Source organism: Henckelia pumila, chromosome 4, assembly GCF_033568475.1.
Source record: "Henckelia pumila isolate YLH828 chromosome 4, ASM3356847v2, whole genome shotgun sequence".
In the NCBI taxonomy this organism is placed as follows: domain Eukaryota; kingdom Viridiplantae; phylum Streptophyta; class Magnoliopsida; order Lamiales; family Gesneriaceae; genus Henckelia; species Henckelia pumila.
The window spans coordinates 203,763,445-203,790,929 of record NC_133123.1 but is presented as its reverse complement, the minus strand read 5'-3'; the positions used below and the strand labels follow the sequence as shown (position 1 = coordinate 203,790,929).

The 27,485-nt window shown below is 35.7% G+C and overlaps 3 protein-coding genes across 4 annotated transcripts; 1 reads left to right on the top strand and 2 right to left on the bottom strand.

The window, feature by feature from the left end:
- The first annotated feature begins 78 nt into the window (after positions 1 to 78).
- Positions 79 to 1,908, top strand: LOC140865936 (mitochondrial import receptor subunit TOM6 homolog). Of its 2 annotated transcripts, none has more exons than XM_073270777.1 (2): positions 79 to 350; positions 1,720 to 1,908. In XM_073270777.1, the coding sequence occupies exon 1, from the start codon at positions 176 to 178 to the stop codon at positions 338 to 340; it is 165 nt and encodes a 54-aa protein (XP_073126878.1). In that variant the 5' UTR covers positions 79 to 175; the 3' UTR covers positions 341 to 350; positions 1,720 to 1,908. The 2 variants fall into 2 exon arrangements, with proteins under 2 accessions (XP_073126878.1, XP_073126877.1); XM_073270776.1 differs by having other exon boundaries at positions 1,666 to 1,908.
- Positions 1,909 to 3,921: 2,013 nt separating this feature from the next.
- LOC140864753 (uncharacterized) lies at positions 3,922 to 5,572 on the bottom strand. The gene has a single exon (XM_073269097.1). The coding sequence runs from the start codon at positions 5,434 to 5,436 to the stop codon at positions 3,985 to 3,987; it is 1,452 nt and encodes a 483-aa protein (XP_073125198.1). The 5' UTR covers positions 5,437 to 5,572; the 3' UTR covers positions 3,922 to 3,984.
- Positions 5,443 to 6,702, bottom strand: LOC140864754 (mitochondrial import receptor subunit TOM6 homolog). Its single transcript, XM_073269099.1, has 2 exons — positions 6,459 to 6,702; positions 5,443 to 5,580 (listed from the first exon to the last, which is right to left on the bottom strand). The coding sequence occupies exon 1, from the start codon at positions 6,631 to 6,633 to the stop codon at positions 6,469 to 6,471; it is 165 nt and encodes a 54-aa protein (XP_073125200.1). The 5' UTR covers positions 6,634 to 6,702; the 3' UTR covers positions 5,443 to 5,580; positions 6,459 to 6,468.
- Positions 6,703 to 27,485: the final 20,783 nt, after the last annotated feature.

Below are 27,485 nucleotides of genomic sequence, written 5' to 3'. Positions count from 1 at the left end.
AGGCCCAATATTAATTATTGGGCCTATATCAACTAATCCAGCACACACACACAATAACCCATCCCATCCCATAGCTAGCACAAACCACAAAACAAATAGATAGAAACCGAGGGCTTAGGGTTTTACATTCGTCTCTTCCAACACAAAGCCACACGTATCAATCGGAGCGGCGAAAATGTTTCCTGGAATGTTTATTCGAAAACCGGACAAAGCGGCGGCGATTAAGCAGCTTAAGAGCCACGTGGCGATGTTCGGGGTTTGGGTCACGGTCATTCGCGTCACTCCTTACATCCTCCATTACTTCTCCGATCACAAGGAAGAGCTCAGGCTCGAACTCTAGCTTTTCCGAGGTGCCTAAAATATTTAAGATCGAATTCTTTTGAAATATTGATTCCTGAAGAGTTTTATTCTATTTTACTGAATTGATATCTACTCCAGTTACTTAATAAGATCCCAAATAGCTATGTTTTGTCTCCTAGATTGTCTTTTTATTAATTGATCGTTTAATTGTTACCATCTTCAAATCGTTGGATTTTAATTTGTTTGGTGTTAATTGAAAGTTAGTTAAAATGGTAAATGGCGAGACGTGTGTGTTGTTGCTTTAAAAAAGTAAAAGGATCTAGTGACACTTTGAACAATTTTACAGTATGTATAGATTGATTTAGTTGGTGTAGGATTAACAACTTTAACTGAGAATAATGGATAGTTTATTGAAACCGAAAGTTCTCCATTATTTGCACCTAAATTATGCAGATTACCCAAGTGTGGCTAAAAGTAGCGGATACATTCAACTCATTCGCATATTAGCTTCTATTTGGATGGCGATGGTACTAAACTTTGGTTAAAGTTAGGAAAGAATAGTTGAAGAACAAAGAATCTAGGACTAGCATAGGCTCCATTTACTGATTCACCACATCATCATAGTCTATAGATTCACTACCCTGGAGACACATTAAAGCACTCCCCTCGTGTTAAAATGTTAAACTTTTATGCCTAATTTTTTGAAGAATCGAGTTTTGCCCCACTCTGTCCATGAATTTTATCTCTTCCCCCGAGTGCAAGCCATACTTTAATACTTTAACAGCTTGCTGTGTATTGAAGTGATAGCCTACAAATTCTTGTCAATACATTATAAAACAGATCAGTTTCCTTATGAGTGAGTAGTTACTTTGCACGTGAGGTGGCATGAACCTCCGTAAATATGAAATCATTGTGACTTGTGAGCTGCAGCGAATTTGTGAAAACCTAAAAGCCCCCACTCCCACCGTGTGTATCGCAAAAATCTTAATAAGTAAATACATTCCATATCTCCTGCTAAGGTAAATATTTATGCAAGTCATGTTGAAGGCCCTGTTAGTTCCATGGAGAATGTTGGAAAATGTGGGGTAAGTGGGAAAAGAATGAGCAAACATAATTTAATGGAAAAGTATTTCTTTGCTATAGCTTGTGTTCTAATTTTTTTTGGATTATTCCCCCGTCTCTTGCCAAAAACAAAGAAAATATATATATTAGATACTTTTGCGAAATGGCAACTTATTAGGAATTGAACCGAACCCAATTTATCCTATTCCCCAGATCGGTGTATGTTTTATAATATTTTTCATGTCGAATGCAAACAACTATTTTTTTGTATTAAAACCAAGCGATGACGAGATTTTATATTAGGTTCCTCATTCCTCGTGACCACGGAGTTTGCTGATTTTTTACTATCTTGTCTAGTCTTCATGCAGTTGATGCGAATGAGCGCATCGGAACAGGGATCCAAGACTAGTGAAGTCGTAATTTCCTTGTGTTTTCCAAATTATCATCCCTTTTACGTTATCTTTTGAACCCTAAGGCCATGAGTAGCTCAGGTGTTTTAGATACAGAACTGGTGTTCGAATTTAATTTCAAGTTTGCTGTTTTTTTGGTGAGGTTTCTGTGTGGTTTAAGGGATACCTCATTACCATTTGCATGAACATTTTCATGCTAGAGGAATATTGACTGTGATGAAATCAAAAGTGCCGCAATTTTCTCTGTTTCACTGAGAAAAATTGCTGGAATTTCGGAAACATCTACAGGTTAATGTGAAGTGAATAGTGATGAAGATCTGATACATCCAATATGAATTTTAAAAGATTACCAATTGCTAATTGCTATATTATGTTTTACATTTTAACTTTTGCTAAAAAAAAAAGTCAATTTTTTCGACATTTGAGAGTAAGCCGATTTTGAATTATGGCCTACATTTTTTACGATCATATTTTTTTAAACGAAAACGATGATGCGAACATGTGATGAAAAATGTCACACATTATTATTAGGCTACATAACTCATGGTCTGGAATGAGCATGCTATCTTCAAAACGTTATTATTCACACTCTCGATAAGATATTTCAGATGATGATTATATATATATTCTCCACACTAATTTGATATTTTATACGATATACGGTGTAATGATATTAATAATTATTATTTTGGAATAATAACGATGAAATGTATATGTATGTAATGACTAATTGTTAAATTATCGATTTTTCTTCTTGTAAAATAATAATTTTTTTTCAACTTTATGTTAAGACGACGTTATTTCAATAAATGTAATGTTATTTAATAATTTTTAAAAAGGTATTTAGTAGTTTTCTAAAGTGGAGACAAGAAGTTATAAATTGAGTTGCACGATATATTTTTTGAATATATTTATAATTTGATGCAATGTTTACACGTGGCATAATCCCACCACATTAAAAAAAGGGAGACATGAGCCAGACTATGCTTTTGATTAATGGTGGCAAGGGAGGGTCGTTTATTGTTTAGTCATCAATATTTTTTGATGAAATAAAGTGATTTTTACTAGATTTACTAGATAGTTAATTTATTTATTACAATATAACACACGACCATGTGTAAACAGTGTAGGTCCCATATTTTAATTAACACAATATTTAGAAAATCGCCGAATAATGATAGATTCGCACTCGCTGGATTAAAAAAATAAATTTTATTGTATATAAAATAAAATTTAAAAGAGACCATACATTACCATAAAATTAAAATCAAATACTACATTGTCAATGTGTTGATGGCCGATGATTTGTCCCATGTAAATATTAATATCAAATATAAAATTCACTTTTTTTTTTAATAAAAAAAATCTACTTTCCTCCTTTTTAAGGTTGTAAATGTAATCATCAATGTTAAAGGGTTGGGCTTCGGTGTTTGAAGGGTTTGGGCTAAAATGGGTTGGGCAATAGTTTAGGATAGCCCTAATTAAGAATTCATCAATGTTAAAGGGTTGGGCGTCGGTGTTGAAAGCTTTGGACTAACGAACAACTTACATCATGGTTAACTAAAATGGGTTGCGCAATGCCTAGATAACGCTAAGGCATCGTTTAGTTTGAGTGATATGATAAGTAATACATAGATAAGTAATATAATTTAAATTAAAAATAAATAAGAAAAAATAGTTAATATATTATTTGATTTGATGGATAGATTATAATTTATTTGATTTAATTGATATAAAATTAATAATTAATAAATAGAAAAATAATATAAAAAAAATAAGACGAAATTAATTAGGATAAGTTATACATAGATTAATAATACATCAAACCAAACAATGCTTAATTAATATCCGTCTCTGCGAACCATGATCAAACTTTATAATATTCGATTAACAAAGCTTGTTAGTATGCTCATAAGTCAGTTTTTATATGAAAAATAATAGTTTTTGTAATAAAAAAATAATAGTTTTGATATTTGTTTTTGTAGATTTTACGCTTTTACCTTGACAAATATATAAAAACCAATTACATTTATTTATTTAACTAAAATTACAAATTCAAATTTCAATAAAATATTATATTTTTCTCTAAATATAAATAATGAATTCAATGAATATTTAAATTTATAAATATTTATTTAACTCGTTTAGATATAATAAAAGTTTATGAACCATGAATATATTCATAAAATAAAGTTCGAGCTCGATTACATCTTTATATTTGTTCCCCGAGCATTTCAGTTCTCAAATTACAGGCCATCATTTCATTTCCTAGTTTCATATACCCATCAATGAATGCAGCATATATCTCCAAACCAGGTTCAAACCCTTTCACCACCATCTCTGCCTGAAGCTTCAAAGCCTCTTCCATCATTCCTGCCCGACACAAAGCCCTTATCAACAACATATAATTCTCGTCCTCTAGAACAAATTCATGGTTGTTTCCTTCCAACCTCAAAAGCGTCATTGCTGCAGAAACTCTTTCCCTGTCACAAAGTGTTCTGACAATTACATTAACAGTTGAGTTCTCTGGACTAAAACCTTTCCTACACATATCCTTGTACAACAGCATGGCAGAATCAATATCCCCTGTTTTACAATATCCATTTATGAGATGCTCGAGAGTTCTACATGTACTCTGAATACCATTCACCACCATTTCCCTGTATATTTCCTCAGCCTTCACGACCTCCCCAACCCTACAATACCCGTCAATAATCGTATTGTATGCCAATGCATCACATTTTAAGCAACTATTCTCCATCTCTTTCCTTACCCGCAACACATCCTCCATTCTTCCATCTTCACAAAACACCGCCATTAACATTGAATATCCATACACATTGGGCACACAACGACAACTCTCCATTTCCTGCCACACCTCCACCACCTTCTCAAGCAGCCCTTCTCTATAGAATCCACCCATAACAACATTAAATGTGGCTGCATTCGGTACAACACCCTTCCCATAACTCCCTTTTCTACCCACATCATCATAAAGACAAAAAATATCCTTATACAAATCGTACATTGGAAAACAACCTCGACCTTTTGAGACTAATTCAATCAAAGAATTACAAGTACTAGTTCTCAAAAACAAGTTCTTGGATCTCAGCATTTTATAGATTCCAATAGCATCATCAATCTTTTTAGAATCTATACAAGCCTTGACTAACAAATCGAAAACAAAAGGTGCAGAATCACAAGCTCTATAAGTTTTGATCAGAGCCTCAAAGAGGGCAATTGGAGTTGAAGATTCTTGGTGATGAGCTTCAGAAAACACAAGCATGGAGGATTTTATCAGAGCTTGAGCCTGGGATTTGAGCCGGGAGCGAGAAAGGATTTGGACAACAGTTGCATAAGAAACCAGAGTGTGGGAGCAGAGGGAGTGATTGAGAGTGAAATTAAAGAAAGCAAACGAAAGGTGGGGATTGTTTCGGAGTTGGTGGACTGTTTCCGAGAACTGAGCAGGCGTAAGGCGGCGGTTTTGGCCACCTAGCAGAGACCGGAGATTCAACCATCGTGATTTTGAGCGATGGTGTTTCAGGATCGAAACAGCAGCTGAAACAATATCTTCAGAGATTGGTGATGAACAATATGATATCTTTTTGGTAAATTGTGAAGAAAATGGGAGGAATTTACAAGAAGTCCATTCAAAGAACGCCATTGATCTCTTTCAGTAATTTCATCAAACAGATTAATTGCCAACTTACTCCGGCCCGACAGTTCTTTAGACGAGGCAATCGAAGTCAACTGCTGGTTTTGATGGCTGCGGTGGAGATAATTCTTTAGACGAGGCAATCGAAGACGCCTGCAGCTCACAAGTCACAATGATTTCATATTTACTGAGGTTCATGTCATCTCACGTGCAAAGTAACTACTCATAAGGAAACTGATCTGTTTTATAATGTATTAACAAGAATTTGTAGGCTATAACTTCAATACACAGCACGCTGTAAAAGTATTAAAGCATGGCTTGCACTCGGGGTTAGAAACAAAATTCATGGACAGAGTTGGGAAAAACTCAGATTCATCAAAAAATTAGGCATAAAAGTTTAACATTTTAACACGAGGGGAGTGCTTTAATATGTCTCCAGGGTCGTGACTCTATAGGCTATAATGATGTGACGAATCAGTAAATGGAGCCTATGCTAGTCCTAGATTCTTTGTTCTTCAACTATTGTTGCCTAACTTTAACCAAAGTTTAGTACAATCACCATCCAAATAGAAGCTAATATGCAAATGAGTTGAATGTATCCGCTACTTTTAGCCACACTTGGGGTAATCTGCAAAATTTAGGTGCAAATAATGGAGAACTTTCGGTTTCAATAAACTATCCATTATTCTCAGTTAAAGTTGTTAATCCTACACCACCTAAATCAATCTATACATACTGTAAAATTGTTCAAAGTGTCACTAGATCCTTTTACTTTTTTAAAGCAACAACACACACGTCTCGCCATTTACCATTTTAACTAACTTTCAATTAACACCAAACAAATTAAAATCCAACGATTTGAAGATGGTAACAATTAAACGATCAATTAATAAAAAGACAATCTAGGAGACAAAACATAGCTATTTGGGATCTTATTAAGTAACTGGAGTAGATATCAATTCAGTAAAATAGAATAAAACTCTTCAGGAATCAATTTTGCAAAAGAATTCGATCTTAAATATTTTAGGCACCTCGGAAAAGCTAGAGTTCGAGCCTGAGCTCTTCCTTGTGATCGGAGAAGTAATGGAGGATGTAAGGAGTGACGCGAATGACCGTGACCCAAACTCCGAACATCGCCACGTGGCTCTTCAGCTGCTTAATCGCCGCCGCTTTGTCCGGTTTTCGAATAAACATTCCAGGAAACATGTTCGCCGCTCCGATTGATACGTGTGGCTTTGTGTTGGAAGAGCCGAATGTAAAACCCTAAGCCCTCGGTTTCTATCTATTTGTTTTGTGGATTGTGCTATCTATGGGATGGGTTATTGTGTGTTTGCTGGATTAGTTGATATAGGCCCAATAATTAATATTGGGCCTCAGTCCACCTTTGGGTTGTGGAGATATTTCCAGGAAAAAAAAAAAAAAAAAGCACTCCCTTCCCTATTTAACACACTACTTTTGTTCCATAACCCTATCATGATTAGATGATCTCGAATATCGATAGTTCCAGACTTTTGTAACTTTGGTGATGGGATGTTACCCTTTTAACTTAAACGTACTGTCCTAAAGTTTTACATATAGATGATCAGTCTATTTATTTTTTTTGATGGATTCAAGGTATAACGTATTCAAGAAAATCCGAATCGTAACTTAAAAACTATTTAAGGTAGTCCTTAACTGAGATATCACAATATCATAGCACATGAACAGTCTCCATTTTATCACCAACCTAAGATGTTACAAGGTCGTAGATCGTCCATGCCACCGGAGAACCCCAATAATACCACCTCTGCCAAATCAAAATTTGCTGTAAATTTTGACAGATTTTGTCACCAAGTCCTTTTTTAAGCCACATTTTGGACTACTTATCTCAGTACGTATCTTCAAAAAGCTGCAATGAAAACAACAAAAGAAGTGAGTGCCCATCTAGAAAAAGAATGAAAGTGCACAATCTATACATTCAAATTTTATCTCCAGTTTTATTCTATGAACATGGATAATTATATAATATCAATAAAACTCATTGATAATGCACTATATATACTTCGTTTTTGAAGAAATCAATCCGATTAATGTCTCCCGTAGTCTGTAGATATTAATGTAGCAATTTTTATTGTAATCCAAATAAAAAAATCTATGCCTTACAAAATGTTAAACTCGCCTATGTCCCTATGGGCTATGTTTTTCTAATCTCGCGTGTGACTATATAAATCATATCTACACATTCTTTGAAGATGTCTATTTTTTCTTTAATTTCCAAAGATAATGAGCGAATTATTGAACAACACCTCGAAATATTGAATTCGGGTATCACTAATTTAAGTGATATATATTTATTCTATTTGATTTGATTATTTGATTGGATGGTCCACTAAATAAAATATTCTCTTTTTTAAAAAATAAAATATTTTCACACAATATTGTGTGTTCAAACAATGATATACAAGAATGTTCAGAAATTCGAAATTACAGTGGTGATTAAAAGAACAATGAACACCTAGCTAGCTTTCTTGCAATTTTTTTTAGAAAAAAAATCTATAATTACTTATTTTTAGAGGTCGCAAACACTTCTTTAATGCATGAAAAAATTGTACATTTTAGTTTCAATAATAATGCCAATAATTCATTGTTTCAATGTGATAAAAATACTTTAGCCTGTTTTCTAAATAATCTGCAGTTGTTCCCCTAAATAAATTAAAGGGCCGTTCATTTCCGTCCCATATATTTAAGTTTGTGTGTATTTTCATGATACGAAAAAATTTACACGACTCCAAGAGAATCACATCTCATTTTAGGCTCAGTTTGGTTTGAGTGATAAGATAGATAATATATAGATAAGTAATGTAATGTAAATAAAAATAAATAAAAAATGATAGTTAATTTAGTATTTGATTTGATTGATAGATTATAGTTTATTTGATTTTATTGATTAAATTTTATATAAAAATGATAAATTACTATTTTGTCCTTTTAATAATAAATAAAATATGAATAATATTGTTTATAAAGGGTAATATAGTAATTTGAATTCAATGATTTGATTGATGTAAGATAAATAATTAATAGATGGATAAATAATACGTCAAGAAGTACGCATGATTGAATAAAATAAGTTATACCAAGATTAATAATAATCATACCAAACGGAGCCTAAAACCATTGGAGTCCATGAAAATATGTGAACAAGGATAGAGCCTGGAAAAGTCTATTTGTAGAATGCAAAAATTAATTTACGAAAACACCACTTTTGTTTTTTTTCACCATTTATTTATTTATTTATTTATTTATTTTTGGTTTTACGTCACGAAAAACAGAGTGTATAAGCACGCACGCATCAAGCTAATTACTTAGTTAGTAATTAAATATTTATTATAAGGTAATATGAATAACACATGACAACAATAACACATAAAATCAACACGAATAATGATGACACAATAACACATAAAATCAACACGAAACCAGCAAAGCAATAGAGCAAAGAAACAAAAAAAAAATGAGGACCCTCAAATGCAGTACTCATGACAACATATATAAATCTCACGATTAATGAAATCAAACCACAAGAGAAACACCATATGGTAGTATTTGAAATTGCTTAAAACGAAGACAGTTATGGCAGTATTTTCGACAGATCAATCGACGGATCAACCGACAAAGTTAACGACGATGCTTCTGTCAAAGCCTGCAGACTTTTTATTAGAAATAAGTTTTTAGTTAGTATATTCTTGTTTAGTTTGCTTACGTGTAAAGTTAGCTCAACTATAAATAGATGAGCTACAGCTGTAAATGTAAGTCAAGATATTCAGTCAATATACGAGAGATTCTTTTTCTTCTTTTCTTCTCAACAATGGAGATTATGGTATCAAAGCTTAATCATTGCTCCAATTGTTCTGAAGATTATTGATCTTTACTTCAAATTCAATTTTGTTCAATAATGGCGAGAGGCGGAGGAAATCAGGCTCCAAATCCAGCTCCACTGATTCGAGCAGTTCCAGAAGATGCAAGTAGTCCATTTTTTCTCCAAAATGGAGATCATCCAGGTTTAACTCTTGTATCTCATCATCTTGTTGCATCGAATTACAATACTTGGAGTCGTGCTATGATTATGGCATTGACGTCGAAGAATGAGCTTGGTTTTGTGGATTCGTCAATTCCATGTCCGCGAACCGATGATTTGTTATATGGATCCTGGATTCGGTGTAACAGCATGGTTGTATCTTGGCTTTTGAATTCCATAGTTCGAGATATCGCAGAAAGTCTCACATATATGTCATCTGCCAGTGAGATATGGAAAGATCTTTGTGATAGGTTTCATCAGAGTAATGCACCGCGAATTTATCAAATTAAACAACTCCTTAGTGAATTGCAGCAAATATCAATGGATGTTAGCTCTTACTACACAAAATTGCGAACACTTTGGGATGAATTACGAGATTATCAACCTATTTCTGTTTGCAATTGTTATTCGATGAAGGATTGGGTGAATTACAAAAATCAGGAGTGTGTAATGTATTTTCTCATGGGGCTCAATGAGTTGTATGCTCAAGTTCGTGCACAAATTCTACTGACTGAGCCTTTACCTATTATTGCGAAGGTATTTTCTCTTGTGATACAAGAAGAGAGGCAGAGATCCATGCATTGTGGTATTCCTAAGCTACATGTTGATTCATCAGCTGATCTTCATTCTGTAAGTTCTCCGGCTGCTACTGCTAATGTAGCATCTACAAAACCATTTCAGAGATCACAAGGAGGAAGAGTGGATAAGATGATATGTTCTTATTGTCATTTTACTAATCATATGATTGACAAATGTTTCAAGCTTCATGGTTTTCCACCAGGGCATCCTAAATATAATCATCAGCCACGACTTCATAAAGCGAAATCTCATCAAGTTTCTGGAATGGCAGAGTGTACTACAACTTCAGCAGAAAACTTGACTCATAATCAATGTAGACAACTTATTGAGTTTCTGAGTGATAAGCTTCAGGCTGGGACTGGTGTAAACAAGGTTGTTCAGCAGCAAGAGCCTACTGTGTCTTGCTTTACTAGTATATATTCCTTATCTTCTTCTATTCATTCCATTTCAAAAACAGATTGGGTGTTGGATACAGGTGCTACTCATCATATCTGCTGCTCTCTTTCATTATTTACTTCCTCCAAATCAGTCAATTCCACAGTTACTTTGCCAAATGGCACAATTATTCCAGTCACTCTTTTAGGATCTGTTCATCTCTCCAAAGATCTCATACTTAATGATGTTCTTTATGTGCCCAACTTTTAGTTTAACTTTTTGTCCATTAGTTCCCTTACTAAATTTCTCATGTGTTCCGTCTCCTTTGTGTCTGATTTCTGTCAAATCCAGGATATTACAAAGACCAAGATGATTGGGACGGGTAGAAGAGTTGGGAATCTATATGTGCTAACATACAAGCCAGATGAGTCATCTTCTGTTGTTTGTACTGTCCTTACAAATAAGTTGTGGCATTGTCGTATGGGACATCCATCTTTTGCTAAAATTTCTGTTCTTGATGACATTTTACATTTCAAAACAGATGTTACAGATACAAATGATTTACCCTGCTCCATATGTCATTTGTCCAAACAAAAGCGTTTGCCTTTCACTTCATATAATAAAGCCTGTGATATTTCTTTTGATCTTGTACACATTGATGTATGGGGTCCTTTTAATACCATTTCCATTGAAGGATATCGATATTTTCTCACAATTGTTGATGATCACTCTAGGTTCACATGAGTTTATATGTTAAAAACTAAGTCTAAAGTTTCCAGTGTCTTTCAAAATTTTAGCCGCATGGTCAAGAATCAATTCAATGTTTCCATCAAATCAGTAAGAAGTGATAATGCTCCTGAGCTTGGTTTCACTGATTTTTTCAATCAAGAAGGAATTATTCACTCTTATTCCTGCGTAAAAAGACCCCAACAAAACTCTGTTGTTGAAAGGAAACATCAACATATTCTTAATGTTGCTAGAGCTCTTTTGTTCCAATCTCATCTTCCGCTGGTTTACTGGTGTAATTGTGTTCTTACTGTCGTCTACTTAATCAATCGTACACCTTCTCCTTTTCTGGCTAATAACACTCCTTTTACAATATTAAATGGGAAACCGCCTAAGTATTCTCATTTAAGGGTGTTTGGCTGTCTATGCTATGCTTCCACATTGTTATCTTCACGCCATAAGTTTTCTCCTCGTGCACTTAAGTGTGTTTTTCTCGGCTATCCATCAGGCTATAAGGGTTATAAATTGCTAAATCTGGCCACTAATGAAATTTTTATCTCCAGAGATGTTGTTTTCCATGAGCATATTTTTCCCTTTCAAGATTCTGTTTCATTGACTCCTCCTGATATCTTCACTGATATCATGTTTCATGTTCCTCCCGTGTCTTCTTCTTCTATTACACCATGTTCTACAACTCATTCTAGCCGACCAAGAAATAAGCCTATTCATCTCAAATATTATCATTTTTATATGGTTGATTGTTCTATCAACTCATCCACTGCACACCCCTTGTGTTATGTTCTTAGTTCCTCAAGATTGTCTCCTTCCTATAAAGCTTTTGTTCATCATCTTTCCTCTGTCTTTGAACCTGACACATTTGCTCAAGCTGCTGTTTTACCTGAGTGGAACCAGGCTATGGCTGATGAGCTTAAAGCTTTGGAATTTAATAAAACCTGGTCTATTATGTCTTTACCTCCGGGCAAATCTGCAGTTGGTTGTCGATGGGTTTACAAGGCCAAGTTTGGGGCTGATGGCACTTTGCAACGTTATAAGGCTCGCCTAGTTGCTAAGGGGTACACTCAACAAGAGAGTCTTGATTTCCTTGAAACCTTTTCCCCGGTTGCTAAATTGGTCACTGTTAAAACTTTACTTGCACTAGCTGCCATTTGTGATTGGTCTCTCATTCAACTTGATGTTAACAATGCTTTTCTTCATGGTGACTTGGATGAGGAAGTATATATGTCCCTGCCTTCGGGTTATTGCAGTGAAGGGGAGTTACCTGTGAATGCCGTGTGTAAACTTAAAAAATCAATTTATGGTCTTAAGCAAGCCTCAAGGCAGTGGTTTGCTAAATTTTCATCTACTCTTCTCAGCATTGGTTTCATTCAGTCTCATGCTGATAATTCTTTATTTACAAGGAATCGTGGCACTGGTTTCTTAGCTCTTCTCGTCTACGTTGATGATATAGTGATTGCCACTGACAATGTGTATGAAGCTACTGAATTACAAAAGTTTCTCAATAATAGATTTCGTTTGAAGGATTTGGGCACTTTGAAGTATTTCTTGGGTATTGAAGTCGCACGTTCTTCAATTGGTATTTCGATTTGCCAGCGAAATTATGCTCTGAAATTACTATCTGAGGCCGGACTTTTAGGATGCAAACCTCGTAGTACACCAATGGATGTCAATCTTAAACTCACGCAAGATAATGGTGAGTTGGTAGGTGATTCTTCTTCATACAGAAGGTTGATTGGCAGGTTATTATACCTCACCATCACACGTCTTGATTTGGCGTTTGCTGTGAATAAGCTAAGTCAATATGTTTCTATGCCTCGTGTACCTCATATGGAAGCAGCTCATAATGTGCTTTGATACATAAAGGGGACACTTGGTCAAGGATTATTGTACAAGACAGACTCAGATTTGAAGCTTCAATTTTTCTCAGATATGGATTGGGGTGAATGTTTAGATACCCGACGTTCTGTTACGGGTTTTTGTGTTTTTCTTGGAACATCCATGGTCTCCTGGCATGCCAAGAAGCAACAGATAGTCTCCAAGTCTTCTGCTGAAGCAGAATACCGATCCATGGCTGCATCAGTATGTGAAATCCTATGGATGCGTACTCTTCTTCTAGATCTTGGTGTTTCTTGTGACAAACCAGCAACCTTATTCTGTGACAATCAAGCTGCTTTGCATATATCATTTAATCCTGTGTTTTACGAGAGAACCAAACACATTTACATCGATTTTCATATTGTACGAGAAAAAGTTCAAGCTGGAATTATCAAACTCATGCACGTTTCTTCAGAATCGCAATTGGCTGATTTGTTTACTAAACCATTATTGGTTTCACGGTTTCGTAGTTTGTTATCCAAGATGGGAATGCACAATATTCATTCCTCATCTTGAAGGGGAGTATTAGAAATAAGTTTTTAGTTAGTATATTCTTGTTTAGTTTGCTTACGTGTAAAGTTAGCTCAACTATAAATAGATGAGCTACAGTTGTAAATGTAAGTCAAGATATTCATTCAATATACGAGAGATTTTTTTTCTTCTTTTCTTCTCAACAATGGAGATCTTCATTTTCTAATACTTTTAGTAGGGTCTTGTAATAAGCTGCGGTATGCTCCACTTGTGAAGGACAACGCCAATAACATTAGAGACACCATAAAATAGTAATTGAGGGCTGCCATTTATTACAAGTATAGAAGGATTATATATATGTGCTATAGTTCTATGGTACAAGATTGAGTGCATGGGACCATGTATATATATATATATATATATATATATATATAGCTTCAGTACTGCTTGCAAAAATTCTGTATGTATTTAAAAAAAAAGAAGACACCAAATGGATGGATCGATATATGTTTGATGAGATGTGGTTGGCCAGAGGTTAAAAGATCATTATATTGTTTTATCTACCTTCCAAGATTGGGATCATAATATTGTTTATTGTAAGGATGCCAAATTAATATATAATATATGAAGAGATTTTAAACAGTTTCATATTGAGTTATTTTAATTGATATTCGTGTGTGCATATGCCTTATTACGTACCTACCACAAATCCTCAAGTTTTTAATTAATAATCTTTAATGCATTCCTCGATGAAATAATGACCTTAAGAATGTCAACCTAATCCATTTTTTTCACAAGAAAATATCATTAATTAATGGTCCATCGTGATTCCATTTTTATAAAGAGGCAAGGGTCTATATCCGTGAAATGGATCAGTCCTATCTGTATTCAGTAGAAATTAATAATTTTGTTAATTCTTTCGGAAAAAAGATCACTCTTTTTATATATATATATATATATATATATATATATATATATATATATACCCAAATTCCAAGAGTAAGTATCTTAATATTGTATATTGTAAGGATGTCAAATTAATATGAAGAGATTTAAAACAGATTCATTTGGAGTTAAAATGTTCAATAACTCCCTGATAGAAACTTGAACTTTGTTGTCAGCCCCTGCGTCAGAATTTTTTTCTTTCAACTCCCTGACAAAACACTGACAATTGTTTGAGCTCCCTAATTGAGCTGAAACTACTAAATTGCCCTCAAATGTTATTGAAACTCATCAATGCCCATTTGAACAATAAATATTTTTTTAATATAATTCTCTATCCTTTCAATCTTCCGTCTCCCCAACCTCCTTCTACTTGACCCTTCATGGCTAAACCAGCAACGATCTATAAATTTGCGTCGAATTTTGGGTTTAAAAAAATGAGGCAAAAGGAGTTTAAAGTGAAGAGGTGTCGGATTTTGAAAATCTTTGTGAAGAATCGACATCCAAACAACAACTTCAATGCATTATTTATTTTTTTATTGCTGGAAAATTAAGAAAATTTTTAGATGTAATTTCATCTTGTTGATTGTTTCTTTTTTAATTTTTTCCAATTGAGTGATTCTTTGAGGTTTGTGTTTATTGTGTAGGGGTTATGTTGAAGTTTCGTACATCGTTTGAATTATATAGATTTGATGGCCAATATTTAGGTTTTTACGTTTCTCAGTGGGTTTGCGGTTCATCTCAACCAATTATTGATTGATTATCTGAAATTCGTTATTGTTCTTGATTATAACGATTTTGTTGTCAATTTTTATAGTTTAGTACTGGATTATAAAGATTATATAGATAGTTTTTATAATATTCGAATCTGCTATTTAAAAGTGTGATTTTGTGATATTTGTTTTTGCATAATGGGTTATGATAAAGTCACGATCTTCATTTTTTATCTTGTTGTATTGAAGGTTATGTTTTTATTGATTATGTTGAAAATAAAATCTGTAAGTGGTTCTTACAACTTATTTTTTTTGTTGTTATACATACAAAAAACATATGTTTGTGATCTCAATCTATAATGGGTGTATTTTAATGGATATATTTATGAGCCTCGACAGAAAACGTGCATATATTTCTTTGGAATTCATGATTATGCAATACATAGCACCATATCATAAGATGTTCGTGTTTCTAAAGATGAAGATAATGTCCTTATTATGATTAATCTGTACATGTGAATGAAACTCACAATGATCGAACTGAGGGCAGATAGCAAACATTAACATCTCAACAAATTTTTTTTTTTTGAGAGGTAATATATCTGTGTGTGTGTGGTCATATTGCGTTTTTTTATCATGGTTTATGTTACATATATTAATATTGAAATTATGTTTTGATATTATTGTTTTGTATATTTGATCAATGTATTAGTACTAATATTATTTACATTATGTACCTTGTATATGAGATTTTATAATTATTATTTCTTATTGATATTTTTAATTTTATATTAAATTGATAAGGGTTCGTGAGGAAGACACACAATTAAGGATCGAAAATTGGATACATGCGTTGAAAAAAACTATATAGAAAATGAAATCGTAGAGCCGATACATATTAGATCGCGAATGTGGTGAAATAAAAATTGAGATGTGAAGATCTCTTATAATGCTTCTACTATTCAAAGCAACTTGCAAAGAGATTATAGGGTAGAGTTAGACTATTGCAAAGTGTGAAAAGACAAGAAATTGGTGAGACAAGATATTCATGGCACATATAAAGAAGGCTAAGATTGATTATGATGGTACTATCAGAGATCCAGAGATTATCAAGACAGTCGAGAAACTATTTGTTGGGAATCGTTTTTATCTATCATGTGAAATTATTTTGTAATTATGATTTATTTAGACTTTTTGTTGCTAAAATTTATTGTTGTGATTGAGAATGATGCTAGACACATGAGTGATATATTATGTTAGATTTTGGTACATGCTTTTTTTTTTTAATTTATTGAGGTTGTAGGAAGAATTAGATGTAATATGTTTATGAAATTTTGATGTATCAAAAATTCTTTTATTGGTTCATTTATGAATGAAAAATTGATATAAATGAGTATTCATAGTCAAACTATTATTTGAATACAAAATTTGTTATAAAATTTAAAATTTCAGGTATACATTAATTCATATTTACTAATTAATGATAATTTGGTACTAGTTGGTGAATTCGATACTAATCGGTAGTCTCTTTTATCCCAGAAAATATAACAATTTATACTGAATTAGGCCCCATGTATACTCTTTTTGTTAATGTGTTGTGCCAGACTCCATGATCAGGCGTGCAAATGTACTTGAACGACAATTCATTCGACAATAAAAACATAAATAAATTTTTTGTGTGTGTGCAGAGAATGAGTCTCTCTCATACCCAATTTTTTTTTATTCCGAAAAAAATGGATACAAATTGTTTCTTTGTTTATGCCGTAAATATTTGAGATTGTTCCAAATTAATATGAAATGATTCTGAATCCTGGACAATTTGATCCTAATTTATTTTAACTTGGCAATGTTGGTCTTGGTGGCTAAAATTTTATCCCGGTAAGTAGAATAATTTATGCTAAATTATTTCGCATTTGTGCTCTTATTGTTTATGTGTTGTGCCAAACAATATGATCATACATGCTCTTTTAATAGTGGACGTCAAATATAAGTTTTATCTTACTAATTAAGCTAATCAATGTCTAAATATTATATTTAACAAATTTTAAAGTTTATAATGACATCTAATTTTGCAATTGTAGTCATTGTACAATGAATAATATCACCATATGTGATCTCATTCAATAATGAACAATGCATTCATCTTAAACAATTGCCAAAGTAGTACACATGATATTAAATGACCAACACCAATGTAATTTGACGACAATTCATACAACAATGAAAACTTATTATAAACATTATAATATGTATTATGCACAAAATCATAACATCTTCGTGTGTCTGTAGAGATAATGATTCTCTCTTGTTTCTTTGTTTATGTCGTAATGTTTGAGATTGTTCCAAATTAATATAGAATGATTCCGAATCCTGGACAATTTGATCCTAATTTATTTTCACTTGAAAAGTTTGGTCTTGGTGACCTAAAATTTATTCTTGGTAAGTAGAACAATTTATGCTGAATTATGCCACATTTGTACTCTTATTGTTCATGTGTTGTGTCAAACAACATGATCAGACATGCTCTTTTAATAGTAGAGTTCAAATATAATTTTCATCTTACTAATTAAGCTAATCATGTCTAAATATTATATTTAATAATTTTTAAACTTTATAATGACAACTAGTTATGCAATTGTAGTCATTGTACAATGAATAATATCACCATATATATGTGATCTCATTCAATAATGAACAATGCATTCATCCTATATATTTGACAAAGTAGTGCACATGACATTATATGACCAACACCAATGTAATTTGACGACAATTCATACGAAAATGAAAACTTATTATAAAAATTATAATATGTGTTATGCACAAAATCATAGCATCTTCTTTTAATAGTGAAATTCAAATACAAGATCCGTCTTAAAAATAAGGCTAATCGATGTATAAATATCATATTCAACATTTTTTAAGTTTATGATTACATTTAAATGCGAAATTCTAGACATTAAGTAATGATGATATCACCACAAGTGGATCTCATTCAATAATTAGCAGTACATTACTCTTCTACATTTTTCAAATTAGTGCATATGCCATTAGATTATCAAAACCAATGTAATTGAGCGACAATTCTTACGACAATAAAAAATCATCATGGACATCATAATTATGTGTTATTCACCAAAATATTACATCTTCGCATTGGTGCAAAGAATGAGTCTCTCTTATCCAATTACTTCTCTATTTGTGTCGCAAATGTCCAAGAATGTTCCAAATTAATATAGAATGATTCCGAATCCAAGAAAATTTGAACCTAATTTATTTTCATTTGGCAAGGTCGATATTATTAGACCAAAATTTCATACCGATAAGTAAAACAATTTATGCTGAATTAGGTCACATGTGTACTCTTATTATTCATGTATTGTATCAGACTCCCTGATCAAACAAGTGAATCATCGTCTAAAAAATAAAAAGCAAAAAATTTGCATGACTTATGAATAATAATTTGTCCTCCAATAAAGTTTAATGTTGGTTGTCATAGAGTGTGTTTTCCAAGTTAATTTCACTACACTCTAATTTCACTAAAATTTTCTGTTGATTAGTCGTTTGAGGCCTCAAAGGTTGTGAATATGAAGAATGATCAGAAATTATTAATCAATGCTAAAAATCAAGAAATTGGCGATTTATGTAAGAAATGTCATTTTGTTCGTGGTATAACAAGATGCTTGATTACCACAAAATTTGAAGCTCCAAGACCATCATCTAAGTATTTTGTCTTCAAAGTGTCAATATTATACCACAAAATTTCAATTTTATTCTTAAGATCATCATCAATAGCTTACAAGTTTATGCATTGTAAATTATTATTTTGCCATCAAATTTTGTTATATCTTTATTCCATTGTATTGTAGGTTCACGCACAACTAAATTTATTTTTGACAAATTATTTACAAGTTTATGATAAAAATTAATTCCGATCATAAACAAAATATATTTTCCAACTTCCAGTTTTAAAAATAAAAAACCTTCATTATAAAATCCCATCCATACATGGAATTTATCGAAGGTCTGTGATTTTTTTTCTTCCGGCGTTCGAAAATAGAGTAGGAAATAAATTAAATATTGAAAAAAAATAGAAATTTAAAAAAAACGGGAAGTAGAATGATCGACGATGTGGCAGCGGCAAAATAAAAGATTTAGCCTGCGATTTCTGTAATTCCCACTCATAAGGTTGGAAGAAATCCAACTCCAGTTTTGTAGACTCTAAAAAAAATTTGGCTTTCTTGATTGAATAATCACCATTACAAGAAGAGCAAAAAAAAAATAAAAATTGAAGATAATAGAGGAACTATATGTGAAAATTTGTTTAGATTTCTACAATGAGTTTTTTTTAAAAATTTTAAATACCTCAAATGAAGAAGTTTGTTGGAAGAATGTGAGGGAAGAAGAAGGTTGACGTATGATTGGAGAGAGAAGGACAAAATTGTGAAAAAGTTGATTAGGGAGTTGAAACAAATAAATAGGTTATGTCAGGGAGTGTGAAACATCCTAGACTTATAAATTTCAAAAATGCGGAAAATTTAAAAATTTTTCTTTTTCTTTTAATTTTAAAATAAATACTAAGTAAAATATTTATATATATATATATATATATATATATATATATATACATATATGCCCATACATATATGTACAACCATAAAAGAGATTTAAAATTTAATAAATAATTATGCAACATAAAAATAATTACTAAAACGTCTGAATCATGCAATACTTAAAATAATTCAAAACAATTTAATCAACAGTGCATACACTAAAAAGTTGCGTGAAAATAATACTTAAATCTCAACACTGGAATAAAATCTTCAAATAAAATAGTTTTTAAAATATTCATGCATAGAACACTAGCACGATGCAGACTACGGTCACGGGGCCACTGCAGCTCCGCTCATACGTCCTCACCACCGGTAGGGGTAACCTGCTCCTCTACGTACTCACCTGCACCATATCAGTGTAGTGAGCCTAGAGGCCCAACATGCATACTAACAAGGGTTTAAAATAATTTAATACACTTTCATACATAATACTTAACCTATAAATGCATGAGCATGCCTCAAAAATAATAACATAAATATTGCTTAAAGAAATCACTGAATTATACGTAACATACATAATATCATACATACTTGAGTTGTTGAGCACTTATTTTCTTAACATCGAATGGTCCTATCCGTAAGTGTGACCCATACTTATAGTGCGACTGATCAGTCTAAGAAACCATCGTACGAGGCTGGTGGCGAACCACCCATACATAAATGGCAGAAACTGCCCATACATAAATGGCCACACTACTTCAATTTTCACCTAAAATATTTTATTTGCTCAATCATAGAACTTCAATCATAGCCTAAAAATTGATTTCATGAATGCATGTACTTTAAATAAATTGTGTGTCCTTCATTTATATTTAATTTATTTTCTAATATCATATAAATATTCAAATAACTTTTCATGCATAAAATAATTAAATATAAACTCAGGACACATGAAATTTCTCATGGTTTGATTCAACTGCTGGCCCTAGACATACAAGCCCATTAACTTAAGACTTGGCCCATTAGTGTACTTAAGCCCATTAACAACTTTTCTAGGCCCAATAAATCAACCAAAGCCCATTAAGACTAACTTAGGCCCAATAACACTGTCCCTGGCCCAATGGGCCCAAAAGCCCAATAACAGGCCCAATAACTTTCATGGGCTCCCAAGCCCATAAAAATTTCTGGCCAACTTAAAAATTTAAATAAAAATTAATAAAAGCCCAAAATAATTAAATTAACCCAAAATAATTTAATGGAGCCCAAATAAATTAAATGGTACTAATTAAATTTTTGGAAATTTAATTAGCCCATTTAACTCCTAATTAACTTAAAAACTTAAAAATAAAAATACCCGAGCCCAATTAAAATAACCCGGACCCGAACTAACTTGACCCATATTATTTTAGACCCGACCCGGATCCACCTGACCCGACCCGGATCCACCAACAACCCAAAACCCGAAACCCTAATACTCCCTCTTCCCCCTTGCCGCGGCCGCACGAGCAGCAGGCCTTCACGGCCTGCTGCAGCCCAGCTCCGACCACCGTGGCCGGAGCCCCGCCGGAAGGACCTCCCCAGGGTCCTGCCGGTTCGAACCATGCCCTGGCCCGAACCCCATGCTGCCTCCTTCCCCAACACCGAACCCTCTTCCAAGACAACCCTAACCTGCGCGCCCATGGCTTCCCTTCTGAAACTCGATCGGCCGTGACTCCTAGCCCCAACCCAGCCAAAGCCGACCCATCTAGACACTCTAGGGACCCCGTAGGACCTAGCCAGCAGCCCCCTTCAAGCCATGGATAGAAAAACGTGAGCATGAACATCACAAAGCCAAAACCGAGTGCATAAGAGAAAGAATTCGAAAACTTGCTGTCAAAAATGATAGGTCCCGATGCTACACACCCACACACATACATACACTGATATAGGATTGAAAAGAGAAGAAAATCATGCCTTAACACCGATTTGATAGAGCTAAAACGTGCACGACGGGCTTCGGGACGACGGGGCGACGACGACGAGCTTCGGACCTACACAAGTGTGGCTATGGTGTTCTTGAGCTTTCTGGATCGAAGGAGCTGATGAAGATGGTGGGGTGAGGCGGCTGAGTGAAGGTGAGTAATCGGTTGAGGGAATTTGGGCGATGATTTGGGTAGTGTAGGATAATAATTTAGGTAGATAATATTTTAATAACTAATTAGGAGATATTAACAACTTAAAAAGATCTCCTAACTAAATCAAATACTAGCTAACTTAATAAAATAATTAAATCCCGAAATAAAGAATTAAGGGAATTTTAAAGAAAATAAAAAGTCATTAAAATGGTTTAATTTGGATAAAAAAATGGACTCCTAAAATTATATAAAATTAAATACTTAAAATTTTGAGATAATAAAACTCAAAAATAATATTTTAGGGCTCTAAAAAGACTCGTAAAATAATTTGGCTAGAAAGTTGTCATCTCGTCCGTCCACGGTCCCGTCTACGCGATCAAATAATTAAAATACTAAAAATCATAAAAATCACTAATTATGGGTTAAATGCTTAAAAATAAATTAAATCATGCACAAATAATTCACATAATTATTTAACCCATAAATCTAAAATTTAAATAATTAAATATCCTAATTATGCATGCGGATTTACGTATTTAAAAAAAAAAATACCGGGTGTTACAATTCTCCCCCCTTAAATTGAATTTCGTCCTCGAAATTAAAGTACTTACCTGAACAACTCCGGGTAGCGAGTCCTCATGTCTGCCTCGGTCTCCCAAGTAGCTTCCTCCTCTGAGTGATTCAGCCACTGGACTCTGACCATCGGTATGACCCGCGTCCTAAGCCTCCGCTCCTCCCTTGCCAAGATCCGTACTGGTCTCTCCTCATACACTAGATCTGGTGGCAACTGTAAGGGCTCGAAATCCAACACATGCGACGGGTTGGAGACATATCTCCGAAGCATGGATACATGGAAAACGTTGTGCACTGCCGCTAGCCCTGGAGGTAGAGCTAAACGGTAGGCCAACGTGCCAACTCTCTCCAAGATCTCGAATGGCCCTATATACCTCGGATTAAGCTTGCCTCTCCGGCCAAAACGCACTACTCCCTTCATAGGTGACACCTTCAGGAATACGTGATCACCTACGGCGAACTCCAAATCTCGTCGTCTGGCATCTGCATAACTCTTCTGCCGACTCTGAGCTGTCCTCATCCTATCTCGAATCTGAGTCACAATGTCAGCTGTCTGCTGCACAATCTCTGGACCCAGTAAAATCCGCTCACCAACCTCATCCCAATGCACAGGAGATCTACATCTCCTCCCATACAATGCTGCATAAGGAGCCATACCTATAGACGACTGGAAACTGTTGTTATAGGTAAACTCCACTAATGGCAGTCTAGTCTCCCAAGAGCCCCGAAAATCAATGACACAAGCTCTCAGAAGATCCTCGAGAACCTGAATCACTCTCTCAGACTGACCATCTGTCTGGGGATGAAATGCTGTACTGAACAGAAGCCTAGTCCCCATAGCCGTGTGCAGACTCTTCCAAAACGCAGATGTGAATCTCGGATCCCTGTCTGACACAATAGACACTGGTATGCCATGCAGTCTAACAATCTCTCTAATGTAAAGCTCTGCATACTGTGTCAAAGTATAAGTAGTCCTCACCGGCAAGAAATGAGCTGACTTGGTGAGTCTATCCACAATCACCCAAATCGCTGTACAACCTCTGGCACTCCTCGGTAAGCCAACCACAAAGTCCATCGTAATATTCTCCCATTTCCATTCCGGAATGGGAAGAGGTCTAAGAAGTCCTGCTGGACGCTGATGCTCTGCCTTGACTTGCTGACAAGTCAAGCACTCTGACACCACTCTCCCGATGTCACTCTTCATCCCGGGCCACCAATACAATAGCTGCAAGTCTTTGTACATCTTCGTACTTTCGGGGTGAATGGAGTACGGAGATGTGTGAGCCTCTGCCAAAATCTCAGCTCTCAACTGATCGACGTTCGGTACCCACATCCTACCACGGTACTGAACAATACCATCCTCCACTGTATACAAGAGATTACCTCTAGCCTCATCTCTCTGTCTCCATCGCTGTAACTCCTCATCAGTAGACTGTCCCTCTCTAATCCGATCTCGCAGAACTGGCTGCACCGTCAACACTGACAAGCTCGGTGCATGGCCACTCGGATAACACTCCAAGCCAAAACTCTGAATCTCGCTCTGTAGTGGTAACTGTACGGTCAGACATGATACCACTGACGACTTCCGACTCAAAGCATCGGCCACTACATTAGCTTTACCCGGATGGTAGCTAATGTCACAATCATAGTCCTTCACCAACTCCAACCATCTGCGCTGTCTCATGTTCAACTCCTTCTGTGTGAAGAAGTACTTGAGGCTCTTGTGATCGGTGAAAATCTTGCACTTCTCGCCGTAAAGATAGTGCCTCCAGATTTTCAACGCAAATACCACTGCTGCAAGCTCCAAATCATGCGTCGGATAGTTCTGCTCATGAATCTTCAACTGTCGCGACGCATATGCGATAACTCTGCCACTCTGCATAAGTACTGCGCCCAAACCAAGCTTGGACGCGTCGGTATACACCACTAACTCCTCATGTGGCACTGTCATAGCTAACACAGGTGCTGAAGTAAGTGCATCCTTCAGTTGATCAAAGCTCCTCTGACAATCTGGACTCCAAATATACTTCGCGTTCTTCTTGGTTAAGGAAGTCAAGGGTACTGCAATAGAGGAAAAACCCTTGATGAACTTCCTATAGTATCCTGCTAAACCCAAGAAGCTGCGAATCTCCGAAGCATTCTTTGGAATCCCCCAATCCCTCACTGCCTGCACCTTGGACTGATCCACTGCAATCCCATCCCTAGAAATAATGTGGCCTAGAAACGCCACCTGCTCCAACCAAAACTCACACTTACTGAACTTTGCAAACAGTCGATGCTCCCTCAAAGTCTGCAAGGCTGTATGCAAATGTTGTATATGCTCCTCAATGCTCCTCGAGTAGATCAATATGTCATCAATGAATACAATGACAAACTGATCTAGATACGGCTGGAAGACACGATGCATGAGATCCATAAAAACTGCTGGAGCATTGGTCAACCCAAAGGGCATCACCAAGAACTCATAGTGCCCATATCGTGTTCTAAAGGCAGTCTTAGACACGTCTGAATCTCTGACTCTCAGCTGATGGTAACCAGATCGCAGATCGATCTTGGAGAATACCGAAGCTCCCTGCAACTGATCAAATAAATCCTCTATCCTCGGTAGTGGATACTTATTCTTCACTGTGACTCTGTTGAGCTCTCGGTAGTTGATGCACAATCTCATGCTGCCGTCCTTCTTCTTCACAAACAACACTGGAGCTCCCCATGGAGAAAAGCTAGGACGAACAAAGCCCTTCTCCAACAGCTCCTGAATCTGCTCCTTCAACTCTCTCATCTCTGTAGGAGCAAGTCGATACGGTGCCTTAGAGATAGGCACAGTATCCGGCAACAACTCAATACTGAACTCCACCTCTCTCACTGGTGGAACTCCTGCAACATCGTCAGGAAAAACATCTGGATAGTCACGTACCACCTCTATATCTGATAAAGATCTGCTAGAAACGTCTGAGGTAGTGACCACACTAGCAAGAAAGCCTTGACATCCATGGCGCAATAATTTCCTCGCACGAACAAGTGATATCATATGAGGAATACTGCTAGACTGAGATGCAAAGAAAGTAAACATCTCACCTCCTGCTGGCTTCACTGACACTGTCCTACGTCGGAAATCAATCGAAGCTCCATTAACTGATAGCCAGTCCATACCCAAAATCAAGTCAAACCCGGTCAATGGAAGAACCACTAGATCTGCTCGAATGGAGTGTCCCTGCAACTCCAATTCCAGATCCCTGATAACACTAGTGGTAGTGATAGTCTGTCCGGATGGCATGGTAACATCGTAACCACAGTCGACAACCTCCGGTGTAATGCCTATCCGTCTGATAAAATCTCGGGAGATTAACGAATGCGTGGCTCCTGAATCTAGCAACGCAAACATGGAGTTGCCTCCAACTAGAATTCTCCCTGCACGCAGAAGATTCCCAACAATTCATACCACTACGCTCCCAAGGTTAAAACACTACAATCCTTAATTCTAATCACAAAGAAACAAAATTCTTATTCTAGCATGCTGATAGTTAAACTCAAGTAACAGGCATTCAGATATAATCGCAATAAACAAAAGCAAAGAATTGAAAAAGTTCTAGGGGTTAGGTATACCGGTGATCAAGGAGGTATCTGGGTCTGCCTCCTCTGCCTGCATCACATATACTCGCCCACTGACGTTCTGCCTCTGCGGGCAGTTGGCAATCTGATGCCCCGGCTCTTTGCAACGATAGCAGACTCCTGCTCCCATAAGACACTGCCCGGAATGCATCTTCTGACACTTCGGACATACTGGATATCTCCCTGGAGTAGGGGCCCCGCCCCTAGTCTGCTGCTGTGGCTTCCCCTGAGGCCTCTGCTGATTCGGGCCCTTAGATGGCCCTGTAAACTGCTTCTTCGCAGGAGGCTGCGAAGATGGTCGCTGATACCCCGTCTGCTGAAACTGCCTCTTACCCTGCTGCTCTCTCTGGATCTCTCTCCGACCCTCCTCGGAACGCAAGACCCTACTGACTGCAGACTCATAAGTAAGTACGTCTGCCATGCGAACATCATGCTTGATATCCGCCTTCAAACCTTCCACAAACTGCCTCAACTTCTCTGGTGGACTATCAGAAATCATAGGCACAAAGCGACAGCCCCTCTCGAACTGTCTCACATACTCGACCAGTGTCTTGTCCCCCTGACGGAGACTCATAAACTCCCGGATCATGCGACTGCGCACATCCTCAGTGAAGTACTTGGCGTAGAAGATACGCCTGAACTCGGTCCACGTCAGTGTAGGTAGATGGACTCCTCTAACTGCACCCTCCCACCAAAGGGCTGCATCTCCTCTCATCATGTACGTCGCACAGCTCACCCTGTCGGTGTCTGTGATCCCCATATAATCAAAGATGGACTCAAGAGAGCGAATCCATCCCTCAGCCACCAAAGGATCGGTGGTACCCACAAACTCCTTGGGCCCCTTCTTCTGGAACCTCTCAGCAACGTCCTCCTCATGGGACAGTCTGGGACGTGCAGCCTGCTGCTCCAACAGAGCAGTAATACCCGCCATCATATTAGCATTGGCCTGCTCCAATGCTGATAAAGGATTCTGCGGAGGTGGCGGTGGAGGCGGAGGTGGAGGTCCCCCACGTCGGTTCACTGGTCTGGGAGGCATTCTGCACCACCACATATTACTTTACGTAAATCGCCATGCATAACTAAGTGGTTTAAAAGTAATGCTAACTTAAATTCAAAGAATTAAATCATGCTATAAACACTTAAAACTTACAGACCGGTAGCGTGGATTTCTGAGCTAGCATAGCAGTAATGACCCCTCCAAGGACCGTGCTTTGATACCAACTGAAACATCCTAGACTTATAAATTTCAAAAATGCGGAAAATTTAAAAATTTTTCTTTTTCTTTTAATTTTAAAATAAATACTAAGTAAAATATTTATATATATATATATATATATATATATATATATATATACATATATGCCCATACATATATGTACAACCATAAAAGAGATTTAAAATTTAATAAATAATTATGCAACATAAAAATAATTACTAAAACGTCTGAATCATG